The 14378-nt window shown below is 44.7% G+C and overlaps 1 protein-coding gene across 1 annotated transcript; it reads left to right on the top strand.

Annotated features, from left to right (window-relative positions):
* Positions 1-1832: 1832 nt before the first annotated feature.
* Positions 1833-13373, top strand: pla2g15 (phospholipase A2, group XV). The gene is made up of 7 exons (XM_083654607.1): positions 1833-2102; positions 6155-6311; positions 7094-7212; positions 7497-7595; positions 8256-8480; positions 10329-10441; positions 11167-13373. The coding sequence occupies exons 1-7, from the start codon at positions 1952-1954 to the stop codon at positions 11566-11568; spliced, it is 1266 nt and encodes a 421-aa protein (XP_083510733.1). The 5' UTR covers positions 1833-1951; the 3' UTR covers positions 11569-13373.
* Positions 13374-14378: the final 1005 nt, after the last annotated feature.

Below are 14378 nucleotides of genomic sequence, written 5' to 3'. Positions count from 1 at the left end.
CTCATCTATGGGTTTGACCCTGAGCTGATTTCTTCCCCGTCTGATAGCAAAAATGTTAGCGTGGAGAGATGGGATTTATCTACCTTAGGGTTGGACAATAAATCAATATCAATATATATTGTGATCAAATATGCCTCAATAACAATGGTATTTTTTTTCATACATTTTCAATATTTTCAATATACATCATTTACACCATCAATCAATGTGCAGTGCCCTTTCATTACAGGGTGCTGAGTCCGTGCAATGTGTTCAAGCAGAATACAATAGACTTGCCACATTTGTTTTTCAGACATGTGTTTAGGTTTGTATAGTGTTAACACACTAATTGACTAATATCGTAATCGACTGATATGAAGAAGTATATTGTGATGTAGCCTAGATTTTGGCCATATTGTCCAGCCCTAATCTACCTTATATTTGATATTTGATTATAATCATCATTAGGCATACTTTCTCTGTTATGATGGTACATTTCACAAGTACTGTAGCGATCAAAGTGAGAAACAGAAATGTCTATGGGTGTGTGGTTTAGTCTCTTATTGTTTCGTTGAGTATCACAGTGCCACTCGGAGACAAAAACTCTGCTATCCTGGTTCGTTTCCTCTTGATGAATGATTCATTGTCTCATACTTAACATGACATGGGTGAGCTGAACCAGAGCTGACCCATGCCTTACCAGTCTGTTTCCAACTACTTCTGCAGCCTCTCCTCCTTTACCTCCCTACCACCCACCAATACCTGCGCACGCACACTCATGCACGAACGTGCACACACACACACACACACACACCTTATGAAAAATCTCTGTATCAGTTGTTCCCAACCTTAGGGTCGCGACCTTAATGTTACTATATACTGCAAAGGCTTACATCAAGGACCATAGCCTCAATCAACATTGTGAGTGACTCTTATTTTTATTATTTTTATTTAGATGAAGATCTTTGAGATTATAACTTTAAATCGGGATTCTAATAAAGTCAGAATTCTGAGATTAAAGTTAGAATTCTGAGTTATACTGTCAGAATTTTGAGAAAAAAATCTTAGTTTTGAGATTAAAGTCAGAATTCTCAGATTAAAGTCAGTATTCTGCGGGGGGGGGGGGGATCATACTATGTGACATCACTGACGATGTCACTGATGATATCATCGATGGTGTAGCCTACTGGAATTTGAATGTCTCTGGTCCCTATATGTGTGACATCAAAGTAGGGTCACAAGCCAAAAAAGGTTGGGGACCCCTGCTCTATATTGTTTTAGTGTTCCCTGTCTGTGGTAATCAATAGTTAGGATATTGACCACCATATCAGTTTAATATATTTTATTCCCTATTACTAGATAGAATATTAGAATATTACTATGAGGACTAATAGTGATATTTGTAGGCTATATCATTGGAAAAAGAAAAAGAAAAAAAAAGACTGCTTTTCTCTAGGGCACATCATTTAACATGCATAGTCATATGAGCAATAGTGTGAACTGTGAAGTGATTTGAATATTTTATACTGCCATGTACTGTATACATCATGCCGAATGTATTGTAATGTTTCCAGTGAAATAAAGCAGTTTTTATTGAATTGGCTAGTGGGTAAATTATTCGTGCATGGATCTGTTTTACATTCATGACCATTTAATCCCTCCTCTCTCCTCCTTTTGCGTTCGACTACATCTGAGCTCGATTCCTTGGCCTGACTGTTTACGTTGTGATGGATTGCTCTGTGCTCTGTTTTGAACCTCGTGATCTTCCTCACTGGTCTCTTGGCCAACGACGCAGACGCAGACGGCTGTTTTTTACCAGATCTCTTTTTTACATGGTCGGGAGTGGACTCGGGGAAACAAGCGAGGACTGTCTGCCTTCAGCGACCTGACAGCAAACTCCGTTAACGTAACATGTCTGCAGACACCGAGAAGGCAGTCATGACTGTTTGGTGATGAGACAGCGGGGGGAGCTATGGCGAGTTGGCACCGGATAACCGCCTTCTCTTCGCTCCTACAAGTCACTTTGTTGTTGCTGTTGTCGGCTCGGTGCGTCGGGAGAACGCTGGAGAAATGTCCCAACGGCAACTCCCCCTGTCAGCCCCAGAGACCTCCCGTGGTCCTCAGTAAGTGTTCTGCGTTCACATCGTTGTTTATATGTACTGTGTTATACACACTCGGTCGCCCTCGCATCCATTTCCAAGAGCCAACTGATTTGCCTGAAGGTGCGAGAGAGAGCTCGTCATCATCAGATCAGATAGCCATGCATAGGTCTAGCTCTGTCCTCTATATGAAGGCATCAGGCCAAACTCCATTCAAAATTGAGGGAGAGTTGGCCTTGCAATATCGGCAAAGGTGTGTAGGCTACCCAATATGACTCAAAAGGGTTTTTGAGTCGGTATTGTTAGCATGATCCCATTCACCCACCAACTTTAAATGCAGCTTGAAAACGGATTCCAGAATAGCATTGCTTGGGTTACATTTGATTTGAATGGGGGATATTTGCCACATGACATCAATATTTATGGCACTATAGCCTCGACGCGACTTCATTCTTCATTCATGATTCATGATTCATGAATGAAGGCTGAGAGTCTCGCACAAATCACGTGTCGACGCTTAACCAGCCAGACACATGAAATCAGTAGCCTACTAGCAGGCTTGAAGGTCTCTCACATTACCAAATGTAATGACACAGTCATTCATTACCAATAGTCATAAATGACATTCATAGGTAGTTACATTCAGTGGTGTCGTGGGTAGACTGTAATTTACGCTCCCCCGGCCGCCTTTATATATATATATATATATATATTAAAGTAATATATATATATATATAGAGCATCAGAGGAGATTTAGAACTGAGTAGACACAAAGCTGTCTGAAAAATAAGTAGGTAGACGCCTGCGTCTACCCTCCACTACACCACACTGGCTACATGGTACCGGACCTGTAAAGTGGAGTGAATCTATTAGACTGTAGTTGTAGTTACATGGTACCGGACCTATAGAAGAAGCTACGGCCTGGACAGAGATTGCTAAGACCCAACTTTCTTAGTGGAGTTTGGGAGGATAACTTTATGTCAGTCAGAGAAAGCCGCCTGCTTTGCAATGAGAAGTTCAGTGGTTCAAATCCACCACTGGGTTTTTAGCAATCTCTGTCCCAGGCCAGAGCTTCTTTACAGGTTGATTTCACTGTTTCCCCCACATCTAGACTGCATGAGACCAGGTCCAATTCAAAGACCATTACACTGACCATTCAAATCTATCTGGACTAGATTACCAAGCGGACATTAGACTCTCATTAAGAAACACTCAGATTTGTGACCACTTTATGATCCCATTTGTGAAAAGTGACATAAAAGGTGATTTCACATTTCACTGTTTTTTCCGCAGTCAGACCACATGAGACCAGGTCCAGTCAGACCACATTAGACCAGGTCCAGTCAGACCACATTAGACCAGGTCCAGTCAGACCACATTAGACCAGGTCCAGTCAGACCACATGAGACCAGGTCCAGTCAGACCACATTAGACCAGGTCCAGTCAGACCACATTAGACCAGGTCCAGTCAGACCACATGAGACCAGGTCCAGTCAGACCACATGAGACCAGGTCCAGTCAGACCACATGAGACCAGGTCCAGTCAGACCACATGAGACCAGGTCCAGTCAGACCACATTAGACCAGGTCCAGTCAGACCACATGAGACCAGGTCCAGTCAGACCACATTAGGCCAGGTCCAGTCAGACCACATGAGACCAGGTCCAGTTCAACGTGTGACCGTTACCCTGAAACGAGTTTGACCACTGATCTATATACAGTCAATGGTTAGCACATTGTTTCTGGGATGTTGAGCTGTTTGGCTTGATTGTTTACAGAGCAGCTCCTCCTGGTCACATGACTGGAACAGAATGTGACCCTCCAACACGCCAGCCAGTTGCCCAACGGATGTTCCTAATATAGTGATAAGAAATGCTTGTTTTGACCAGACCATACATACATATATACATAAATACATACATACATACATACATAAATACATACATACGGTACATAAATACATACATACATACCACCAGACAATACTATAATTTGTTTTCATTTTTTTAATCTGCAAATTCTAGCCAATTATCAGTTTACAACCCAACTCGGGTTTCACAACTTCAAAGATCATGTCAGTATCTCCATGTATGACCCTTCCACTTTTTCCAATAAAAAGCCTCATATTTGCAGAATCCTTATCTTGTGTTTGGCCAAGTTACAACCACAGCTCATGTCTGTACACATGAGTGTGTGATAGGAGTCTGTGTAGTTTGACCCGTGTGTGTGTGTGTGTGTGTGTGTGTGTGTGTGTGTGTGTGTGTGTGTGTGTGTGTGTAGCAGTGGTGTATAGCACCAGCTACACTTTATTAGTCTACTTGTGCGTTGTGTTGAAACTTTTCAGACGGCACATAATGAAGTGATTCCAGTTCCTCCCTGATTTCTATTTTGTTGGTTTAAAAAAATGTCAAAGGCTTAAGAAATTCCCATAGTAGCTCAGAGGTTGTCACATCACATGTTTCATTAGGCCACAGACCCCCATTTGATACATATTGTCTCAGAGACCACCAAGCAGTCACTTAAAATGACTGCCTTTGGCCTTACTTCTCCACCTTATTTTTGCATGCCCCACTGTACAAATAATTGTGGGTACAAGGTCCGGTTTAACGTGACTTATTGTTGCAGCTTGCCATTTCCTCTGTTATACTCGGCTGCAGACCCCAATTATAAACCGGAAACTGGAGTACGTTATAAAAGTTATAAATATAGTCACGTTATAAACAACTAACCAACGCTGGGGGTCCGTATGGAAACAGTGTTACTTGAAATGGTTAAAAGTTAAATCAATTTGGTCATTCAGTGGCGTTTTACTGCCATGTAAAGTAACTATTACGCTAGCCGCTAGCATTAGCCACAGTAGCCGACTACCCACAATGCATTACGTTATCCCAGCACCCGAACGACACGGCCGTAGAGCAGAATGGCTCTGCTGTAAAATCCTCATAGACGTTTTTTTTTGTCAAGTTAAAACCATAGACTGTAAAACAGTGTATTACACTGGAAGCAGAAGAAGCACCCATCAGGCTAGCCTGGGTGAACCCAGCCGCCACGTGACCTGCTCTCAGAGTTCTCAGTCACTACCTTGTGACTGTAAGCAGGGTAAGCCTGAGAGCAGGTCACTGGGGGCTGGGTTTACCCAGGCTAGGGTTTACCCAGGCTACCATCAGGCATCATGGCAGCTAGAAATAAGGTGGATAGGTTAATGTAGCCTTATTCATGTGATCCATGTTGACATTATTGGCAGTATCTCAAACTATGGGGGGCAGGGAGCCAAACGTGTAGCCGCTGGTGGCTACCTTGCTGTGGTAACACTTCTGGGGCCAGTTGCACCAAGTGGTCTTAACTATGCCTGGTCGTAACTCCTACGTCGGTCTTAGTTAACACCAGTCTTTAGAGTGGATTTACGCCTGTTGCACCAACAGGGTTTATGTCTGGTCTTAACTACGCTGGTCGTAGCAATGCGCGTCCATGTGAATTGTCGGGGAATGTGCCCCGATTGGCCCAAAAATGTGCCTCGCGCCGTCACCCACTACTGTATGTGCGTCACTACACCCTCCCTCCTCCCACCCCCCTCCTCCTGTAGAAGCCCCGGGGGAAAATGGCGGCGGCGATTAGTGTCAGGCAGTCTGAATGAAATTGAATGTAACGTTCCCAATTCTATGTATTAAATTCTAAAAAACGACCCTCAACATTTGGGAAGGCTAAGCCACACAACTAGTTCGTTATAATCTAACTTCATGCTTCAAAGGCGACTTTACGACGATGAGGACGGTAAGGACTCAATTACAGCAGGTCTCCGCTGATAGACACGGAGATCTCTGTTACAGGCAGGCACTTCATTACGCCTCCTCCTGACCAGGCGTAAGAGTTACGCCTGGGCGTAGTGAAAAGAAGGCTTAAGCCCTCTTGGTGCAACCGGCGTAGCTGTTAGATTTTCAAGATTTTCAAGATTTCAAGATGTTAGGTCGTAAAGTTACGACCAACTTAGCTTAAGACCAGTCGTAAGACCACTTGGTGCAACTGGCCCCTGGTGGCTACCTTGCTGTGCTAACACTTGGTTCATATTGTTCTTGCAGTTCCAGGGGACCTGGGAAACCAGCTGGAGGCCAAGCTGGACAAGCCCAGTGTTGTGCATTACATCTGCTACAAGAAGACTGACACCTTCTTCACTCTGTGGCTCAACCTGGAGCTGCTGGTCCCTGTAGCCATTGACTGTTGGATAGACAACATCAGGTACTGTGTGTGTGTGTGTGTGTGTGTGTGTGTGTGTGTGTATTGGTCTTTCTCCGTCCATTCATTCATTCGTCCATCTATTCATCCATCCATCCATCTGGTTATATGAGAAGAACTTACATTGGCAAGAAGTGAAATCTTAATAGGTCACTGGTTCCATTGCAACATCAGCGCGCAGCAGCAGAGCAACACCGGCCCCCATTTTGGGCCTGAAGGAGACGACTCTAATGAAGCCAGTAAAACGTCCCGCTTACAAAATGGCGTACCGGTCTTCCTGGTCACCACTGCAGATCCCTGGAGGGGCGTGTCTATACGAGGGATCAGCTGAGCAGCATTTTGGTAAACAAACCCGCGTCACCGGGTGGCAACGGCAATAGAACCCTATGGAGCGTGAGCTTGAGCGTCTGACTCTAGCCGGCTGACTCTGTTTACATTTTAAAAACTGCAACACTTCACACAACTTTTAACACAACGTGCATATTATATATATATATATATATATATATATATATTTATATATATATATATATATAATAAAATATAATATATATAATATATAATAAGATATAATATATATATTATACATCAAACTCTTGAGCTACTTCTGCTCTCACTCAGAATGTCAAAATAGAAGCGATGTGGGAAGTTGTTGAGAGGAATGAGGTAGTGAGACAATATTTACCACCACTTTGGTACCACAAGTAATTGAAATAGGAAGTTGTGTGTGTGTGTGTGTGTGTGTGTGTGTGTGTGTGTGTGTGCGTGCGCGTGCATGCACACAGGCTGATCTACAACAAGACCACCCATACCAGCTCATCCCCGCCAGGTGTGGACATTCGCGTCCCAGGTTTCGGACAGACATATTCAGTGGAATACCTGGACCCCAGTAAACGCAGTGTGGGTGAGTTGGAGGGCCCCAAAACCTAATCACACACACAGACACACGCACACACACACACACACACACACACACACACACACACACACACACACACACACACACAGAACATGAGTGACTCAGATGAAGGAAAACTGGTCACTTGTCAGTGTCGATTTGTTGATTATTATGTCTTGGCTGAGGGACTGAAATTGACGATGCTTTGTTTTGACTGTGTGTGTGTTGCGTGTGTGTGTGTGTGTGTTGTGTGTGTGTGTGTTGCGTGTGTGTGTGTGTGTGTGTCGTAGGCATGTATTTCTTCACTATAGTGCAAGCGCTGGTGGAGTGGGGTTACACCAGAGACGATGATGTCAGAGGAGCTCCCTACGATTGGAGGAAAGCTCCCAGTAAGAACACACACGTTAGTAAGAACACACACGTTAGTATGAACACACACGTTAGTAAGAACACACACGTTAGTAAGAAGCTCTGGCCAATCAGTAACGCGTAATGGCTGCCTCCGTTGATGTCCACCTCAACCACTAATGTCAACGATCGTCGAATTTAATTCCGAATTTAAATCTGATTTCGGCACCAAATGTTGGAGAGGTTTGGCGGGACGCGGCTGGTTGAAAGGCAGCCAGGGGGAATCAGTTCCCACCATCAGCTCTCTCACTTTCCCTGATTTCTCAAGTATCCCCTACAGACGACATTCTGCTTAGAAAACTACACGAGAAAACGATAGCATTCGAATTTGATAGGCGTATTCCAGACAGGGAAAGTCAGGGAATTTCAAATGATCTGGAAAAGTCAGGGAATATCAAGGAGTTTTACAAATGGCTCACTTAACAGGAATATATCAGAATGTGTTTTACAATTTGTTTCATTCATTAAAAATATAAACAAACTAGAAAGGAATCAAATCTACCAGTCTGGGAAGTGCTCCAATTTAGGATTGTAGTCATGGAATTTCACCTCATCAATGGGAGAGCTGTTCCCATGTTGCTAATGTCTTCTCTGTCTCTTCCAGATGAGAATAAGGAATATGTCCTGTCTGTCTCTTCCAGATGAGAATAAGGAATATTTCCTGGCGCTGCAGCAGATGATCGAGGACATGGCGAATAAGTATGGGGGGCCTGTGGTGCTGATGGCTCACAGCATGGGCAACATGTACACCCTCTACTTCCTCAACCAGCAGCCTCAGGCCTGGAAGGACCGATACATCAAAGCCTTTGTGTCTCTGGGAGCGCCCTGGGCCGGGGTGGCCAAGACTCTCCGCGTGGTCACCTCTGGTAAGAGATAGAGACAATCGGCCTTTTTTGTGTGTCTAAAAGGCAGGGTAAACACAGTGCAACCAAAATATTAATGGGGGTTTCCAACTTCCAATCCGTTTAGGTGTTACAGTGCCGGGGCCCTCATTAATGTTTTGGTTGCACCTGTGTTTACCCTGCCTTTTAGACACAAATGACTGCTGTGAAAAAGGCCTACGGGAGGTCATGCCATTTGGAGGATTCCGATCTTTTGCTTATTTCGAGGCTGTTTGAATGGGGCTGGTGCTGGGAGGCAGAACTCACTGGCTGTTTGAATGGGGCTGGTGCTGAGATGCACAACTCACTGCTTGGAGTTGTATGGGACTCTCAAGAAGAAGACATACAAGTCTGAGGAGTGTGTAGTTTACTGACATGATTTCTGGGTAGTGAAGTACTTTGAACTTTCAGAAATTCAAAACGTTAACTCCTTAAAGCTACGAGCAAGATTTTCGATTGTTATTAAACAGTATAATTACAATATTGATGCATCACATCTTACCTATAATAGTAGCTGAGACCAAAGCCGTGTGAATCGGAGATTGCTCTCTTAAGTCTGTGTCTGTCTAAACTCGCGTCAACAGGGGGCTCTCTCTCTCTCTCTCTCTCCTTACCGCCGGACCGGATAAACCCGGAAGTGAAACCCGGAAGTGAAACGCAGCTGCCTGCCTACCCCGTTTGCGCTGCCTAGCAACATACCATAAACAAGTAGAACGCCATGCATACTCTCGCGAACATCTCTTGTTATATTCTAACAGGTTTTTTGGAAGTTATTTTGTGGTTATGGCCGAAGTGGCTGCTGCAAACCGTTTCATTTCACTTCCTGATCTGCCCTGGCCACAGAGAGACTAACACTGGCCGATTCACTCGGGGTTCAAGCGAGACTACTCTGCGTTGGTCTCGTCTACTATTACAGGTAAGATGTGATGCATTGATGTTAAATTTAGACTGTTTAATAACAATCGAAAATCTTGCTCGTAGCTGCTTTAAGTTGACGAGTGCAACTGTAAATGATGTGATAACTTACTTGCTCTCACATCTAACGTAGATTTCTACATAGAGTAAGTGCTCACCCAACATTGCACCAGGGACGTTACATCAGACCCTGTGTATTGGTAAATGTTTCTCTGCGGAAATCAAACCCCTAACCCTGAACTGACAGTCATGTGACACATGACACATGACAGGAGAAGTGTGTTTGTTTTTTTTGTTTTTTTCCCCCCCCCAATTTTTTATCCCCCATTAGTGCTCATTTGATTTCTCAATCCTGGTTGCTACTCCACCCTCTGCCGATCTGGGGAGAGCCGAGACTGGCTCCATGCTTCCTCCGAGACATGGGCAGTCAGCCGCTTCTTTTCACCTGACAGAGGAAGCTTCACTGGTAGGACATAGCACGTGGGAGGATCACGCTATTCCAACCAGTTCCCCTCCCTCTGAACAGGCGCCCTTAACGACCAGAGGAGGAACCACACTAGCAACCAGGATATTGCATGTTTTGGTGAAGGGGGTTCCTATATGAAGGAAACCCCCGGGAGGCACGGGGAGAACATGCAAACTCCACACAGAAAGGCCCTTTTGCCGACCCCACCCGGGCGGTGGGCACTCGAGGACATGCGGACGGGCACGCATTCCTTCAGCGTTCACCTCGTCCCCAGGTGGGAATCGAACCCACGACCTTTGAGCTGTGAGGCGATAGTGCTTACCACTGCACCACCGTACCTCCTGGAGAAGTGTGTTTTAAGGAGTAACAAGACGAGACTAAACTGGGTTTGGGTCCTGGGCTGAAAGTGTCAGTTCTCCTTCATTAGTGTCTGTCTCTCTCTCTGCCTGCAGGGGATAACAACCGTATTCCAGTGATCAGCCCTCTGAAGATTCGCTCCCAGCAGCGTTCTGCCGTCTCCACCATCTGGCTCTTCCCCTATGCCCACTCCTGGCCTAAAGATCAGGTCTGTGTGTGTCCACAAATGATTTATCTTCTACCAAGATGAGACCAAGTCTTTCTCTCTATCTTCTAAGCAGTCATCAGTGTCCAAAAATGACATTTATCAGCAATCCTCAGTGTGGATCGACATCAGAGGGGGGAGAGCGAAGTCTGACCCGGAAACCTATAAGGGCTCCAGTGTCAATGAACATAAGCTTTGTCAGCTTTTGATTGAAAGGCAGCATGAACGTGACGTTACCGTGACAACATGAACGTGACGTTACCGTGACAACATGAACGTGACGTTACCGTGACAACATGAACGTGACGTTACCGTGACAACATGAACGTGACGTTACCGTGACAACATGAACGCGACGTTACCGTGACAACATGAAAAGACTCATATCATTGATGGGGATGAAGATGATTTCTGGTTCAAATGATTTATCTTTAGCATTTGCTTGTATCAACTATTTTGATAAAGGGTTCATTGTTTTGAGTCCTTTTTTTAAGAAAAGACTGACCGTATCCTGAATATCTTTTGAAGACATTTGAGGACATCGTCTTGGGCTTTAGGAAACACTGATGGACATTTTTCACCATTTTATAGACCAAACAACTAATACTCAATAATGAAAATAATTGTTAGTTGCAACCCTAATTTGGTTTACCCCTGTTGGGGACACAAACGAGTCGATAGAATACAATAATTCAAATGTCATTTCTTTACCCAACCACACCCACCAGGTCCTGATCCAAACGGCCACCACCAACTACACGGTGCTGGACTACGAGCGCTTCTTCTCGGACATCGGCTTCCAGGACGGCTGGCAGATGCGCGAGGACACTGAGCCGCTGGTGGCCGACCTCAGCCCCCCCGGCGTGGCCATTCACTGCCTGTACGGCAGCGGCGTGGACACCTCCGAGTCCTTCCACTACGCCGACAAGTTCCCCGACGCGGAGCCCACGGTGGTGATGGGGGACGGGGACGGAACGGTGAACCTGCGGAGCGCCACCCAGTGCCGCCGGTGGGTAGGGCGGCAGAAACAGCCCGTCGCACTGCTGGAGCTGCCCGGCAACGAACACATCAACATGCTGCTCAACTTCACCACCGTGGCTTACATCAAGAGCGTGCTGTTCCCGCCGTGACACTGCGCTCACACACACACACACACACACACACACAACATTGACAGCTCTGTTACAGGCGCGCACGCACACACACACACACACACACACACACACACACACACACACACAGCCATGTGCAGGACAGAGGGCTGTCCCCTTGTTCACTCTGCACTGATCAGGAAAGTTTAGTATTGGAAGTCTTTTAAATTCAATTTTACAGCTGTAACGCCACAATATAATAATAATGTCAAATTGTTTACTGTTGAGCAGAACCAAAACAAATGGATTTTTATATTGGTTTACTGCTAAATCCACATACTGTATGCTAGGCTATACTGTATATGGGATATATATCCAGGGATATATGTGCCACCTTTAGCAGTCAAACGAGATGTTTTTAGTCATGTTACCAAGGAGACTTCTTCACTTTAGGCTAAAGCACGTGTTTATTGTCCAGTGTGCAGTAAGTCACACGTTGCAGTGCTGAGTATATCTTCTCTATAGCATTTAACAAAAAACTAATCGAGATGTTACCAAAACGATTCGCTTCGTTTCCATGTGTCATTTGATTGCTAATCTTTTCTTTGATGATCAATATCTGTAGTGATCCTTTTGTTGGTCATGTTTTTTAATTTTGCATGCTGCCAAGCTGATGGCTGAATTCCTGGTAATTCTGTTGGCTTTCTTGTTTTTATTGTGTGAACTCTGACCCTGAAGACTCTATAAGGGCTCCAGTAGTCACGTCAGTGGGCATAAGCTGCACTCACTTTTGATTGACAGCCAGCATTACCAATCACAGAGTGATGTAAATGGTAAAATGGTAAATGGCTGCATTTATATAGCGCTTTTATCCAAAGCGCTTTACAGTCAGTAGTTACATTCACCCATTCATACGCCGATGGCGGCAGGCTACCACGCAGGGTGCTGGCACACCATCAGGAGCAATTTGGGGTTCAGTGTCTTGCCCAAGGACACTTCGACATGCAGACTGGAGGAGCCGGGAATCGAACCACCGACCTCTTTTATCCAAAGGCGAGTAGTGGACGACCCGCTCTACCTCCTGAGCTACAGCCGCCCCCGGTGTGACGGTGAGGGTGACACGGACTTATCAGATATTTCAACAGTCTCAAACAAAATTCACCTTCTGCTCCAGACGTTTCCTCTTCTTAAATGGCCATATCAAATAGGATATCAAAGTGATGGGCTCTGTTATAGACTCACCTGACCTTTCCCTGTCCCACATCCTCCGATCACATGACCTACAGATCACATGACCTACACTCAACGCCAAACTGCTGCTTACCTCTTTCTCGTTACTGTAGCCTCATCCAGTACAGGGGAGTGTCCCCTTTCCCTCTCCTCAAACTAGTGACAAGAGCTTTAATGGTTTAACTACTGTTTTTTTTGCCCAGGTGTGGTTTGAACCAAGGGGCTGGACACAAATGAATGACAGGACATTTAATACTTTTTAGTCTGATCTTTTCATTCTTGTCCCTCCTGCTTAAACAGACAGAAGTGCAGATCTGTGTCATATAGTTTAAACAGATATAAGTGCAGATCTGTGTCATATAGCATATATATATATACAGGTATATATATAGTGCAGATCTGTGTCATAATAGTGTTAGAAATCTCACTTTCTGTCCTGTGAAAATGCAGCCAGAAGCCTCCAACCTGACTGATTGTACTGTGCCATTCGCCCCTTGCCGGGCCAGACCAAGATGATAATATACTATAAAGATAATTGCTGCGAACTATCATGAGCGGTGTGTCATGAACATGTGTTGCCTTCTCTTGAGTAAAATGTTATTTAAAATATTGTATTTAGCCTTTGACTTTGTTCACTGAATCCCTTTGGATAACTACTTTAGTGGGAACGTGAAATAAAAAACGTAAATAAGGCATTTTGTGACTCGGGGCAGGAAACATGTTTCAGTGGTGATTATGTCTAACTTCACATCGGTGAGCTCTCCACAGGAAACATGTTTCAGTGGTGATTATGTCTAACTTCACATCAGTGAGCTCTCCACAGGAAACATGTTTCAGTGGTGATTATGTCTAACTTCACATCAGTGAGCTCTCCACAGGAAACATGTTTCAGTGGTGATTATGTCTAACTTCACATCGGTGAGCTCTCCACAGGAAACATGTTTCAGTGGTGATTATGTCTAACTTCACATCAGTGAGCTCTCCACAGGAAACATGTTTCAGTGGTGATTATGTCTAACTTCACATCAGTGAGCTCTCCACAGGAAACATGTTTCAGTGGTGATTATGTCTAACTTCACATCAGTGAGCTCTCCACAGGAAACATGTTTCAGTGGTGATTATGTCTAACTTCACATCGGTGAGCTCTCCACAGGAAACATGTTTCAGTGTGGTGATTATGTCTAACTTCACATCAGTGAGCTCTCCACAGGAAACATGTTTCAGTGGTGATTATGTCTAACTTCACATCAGTGAGCTCTCCACAGGAAACATGTTTCAGTGGTGATTATGTCTAACTTCACATCGGTGAGCTCTCCACAGGAAACATGTTTCAGTGGTGATTATGTCTAACTTCACATCAGTGAGCTCTCCACAGGAAACATGTTTCAGTGGTGATTATGTCTAACTTCACATCGGTGAGCTCTCCACAGGAAACATGTTTCAGTGGTGATTATGTCTAACTTCACATCAGTGAGCTCTCCACAGGAAACATGTTTCAGTGGTGATTATGTCTAACTTCACATCGGTGCGCTCTCCACAGGAAACATGTTTCAGTGGTGATTATGTCTAACTTCACATCAGTGAGCTCTCCACAGGAAACATGTTTCAGTGGTGATTAT

Source organism: Poromitra crassiceps, assembly GCF_964638095.1.
Source record: "Poromitra crassiceps genome assembly, chromosome: 18".
NCBI lineage: Eukaryota > Metazoa > Chordata > Actinopteri > Beryciformes > Melamphaidae > Poromitra > Poromitra crassiceps.
Note: the sequence above shows the minus strand (reverse complement) of the source record. Positions and strands in the feature narration are given on the sequence as shown.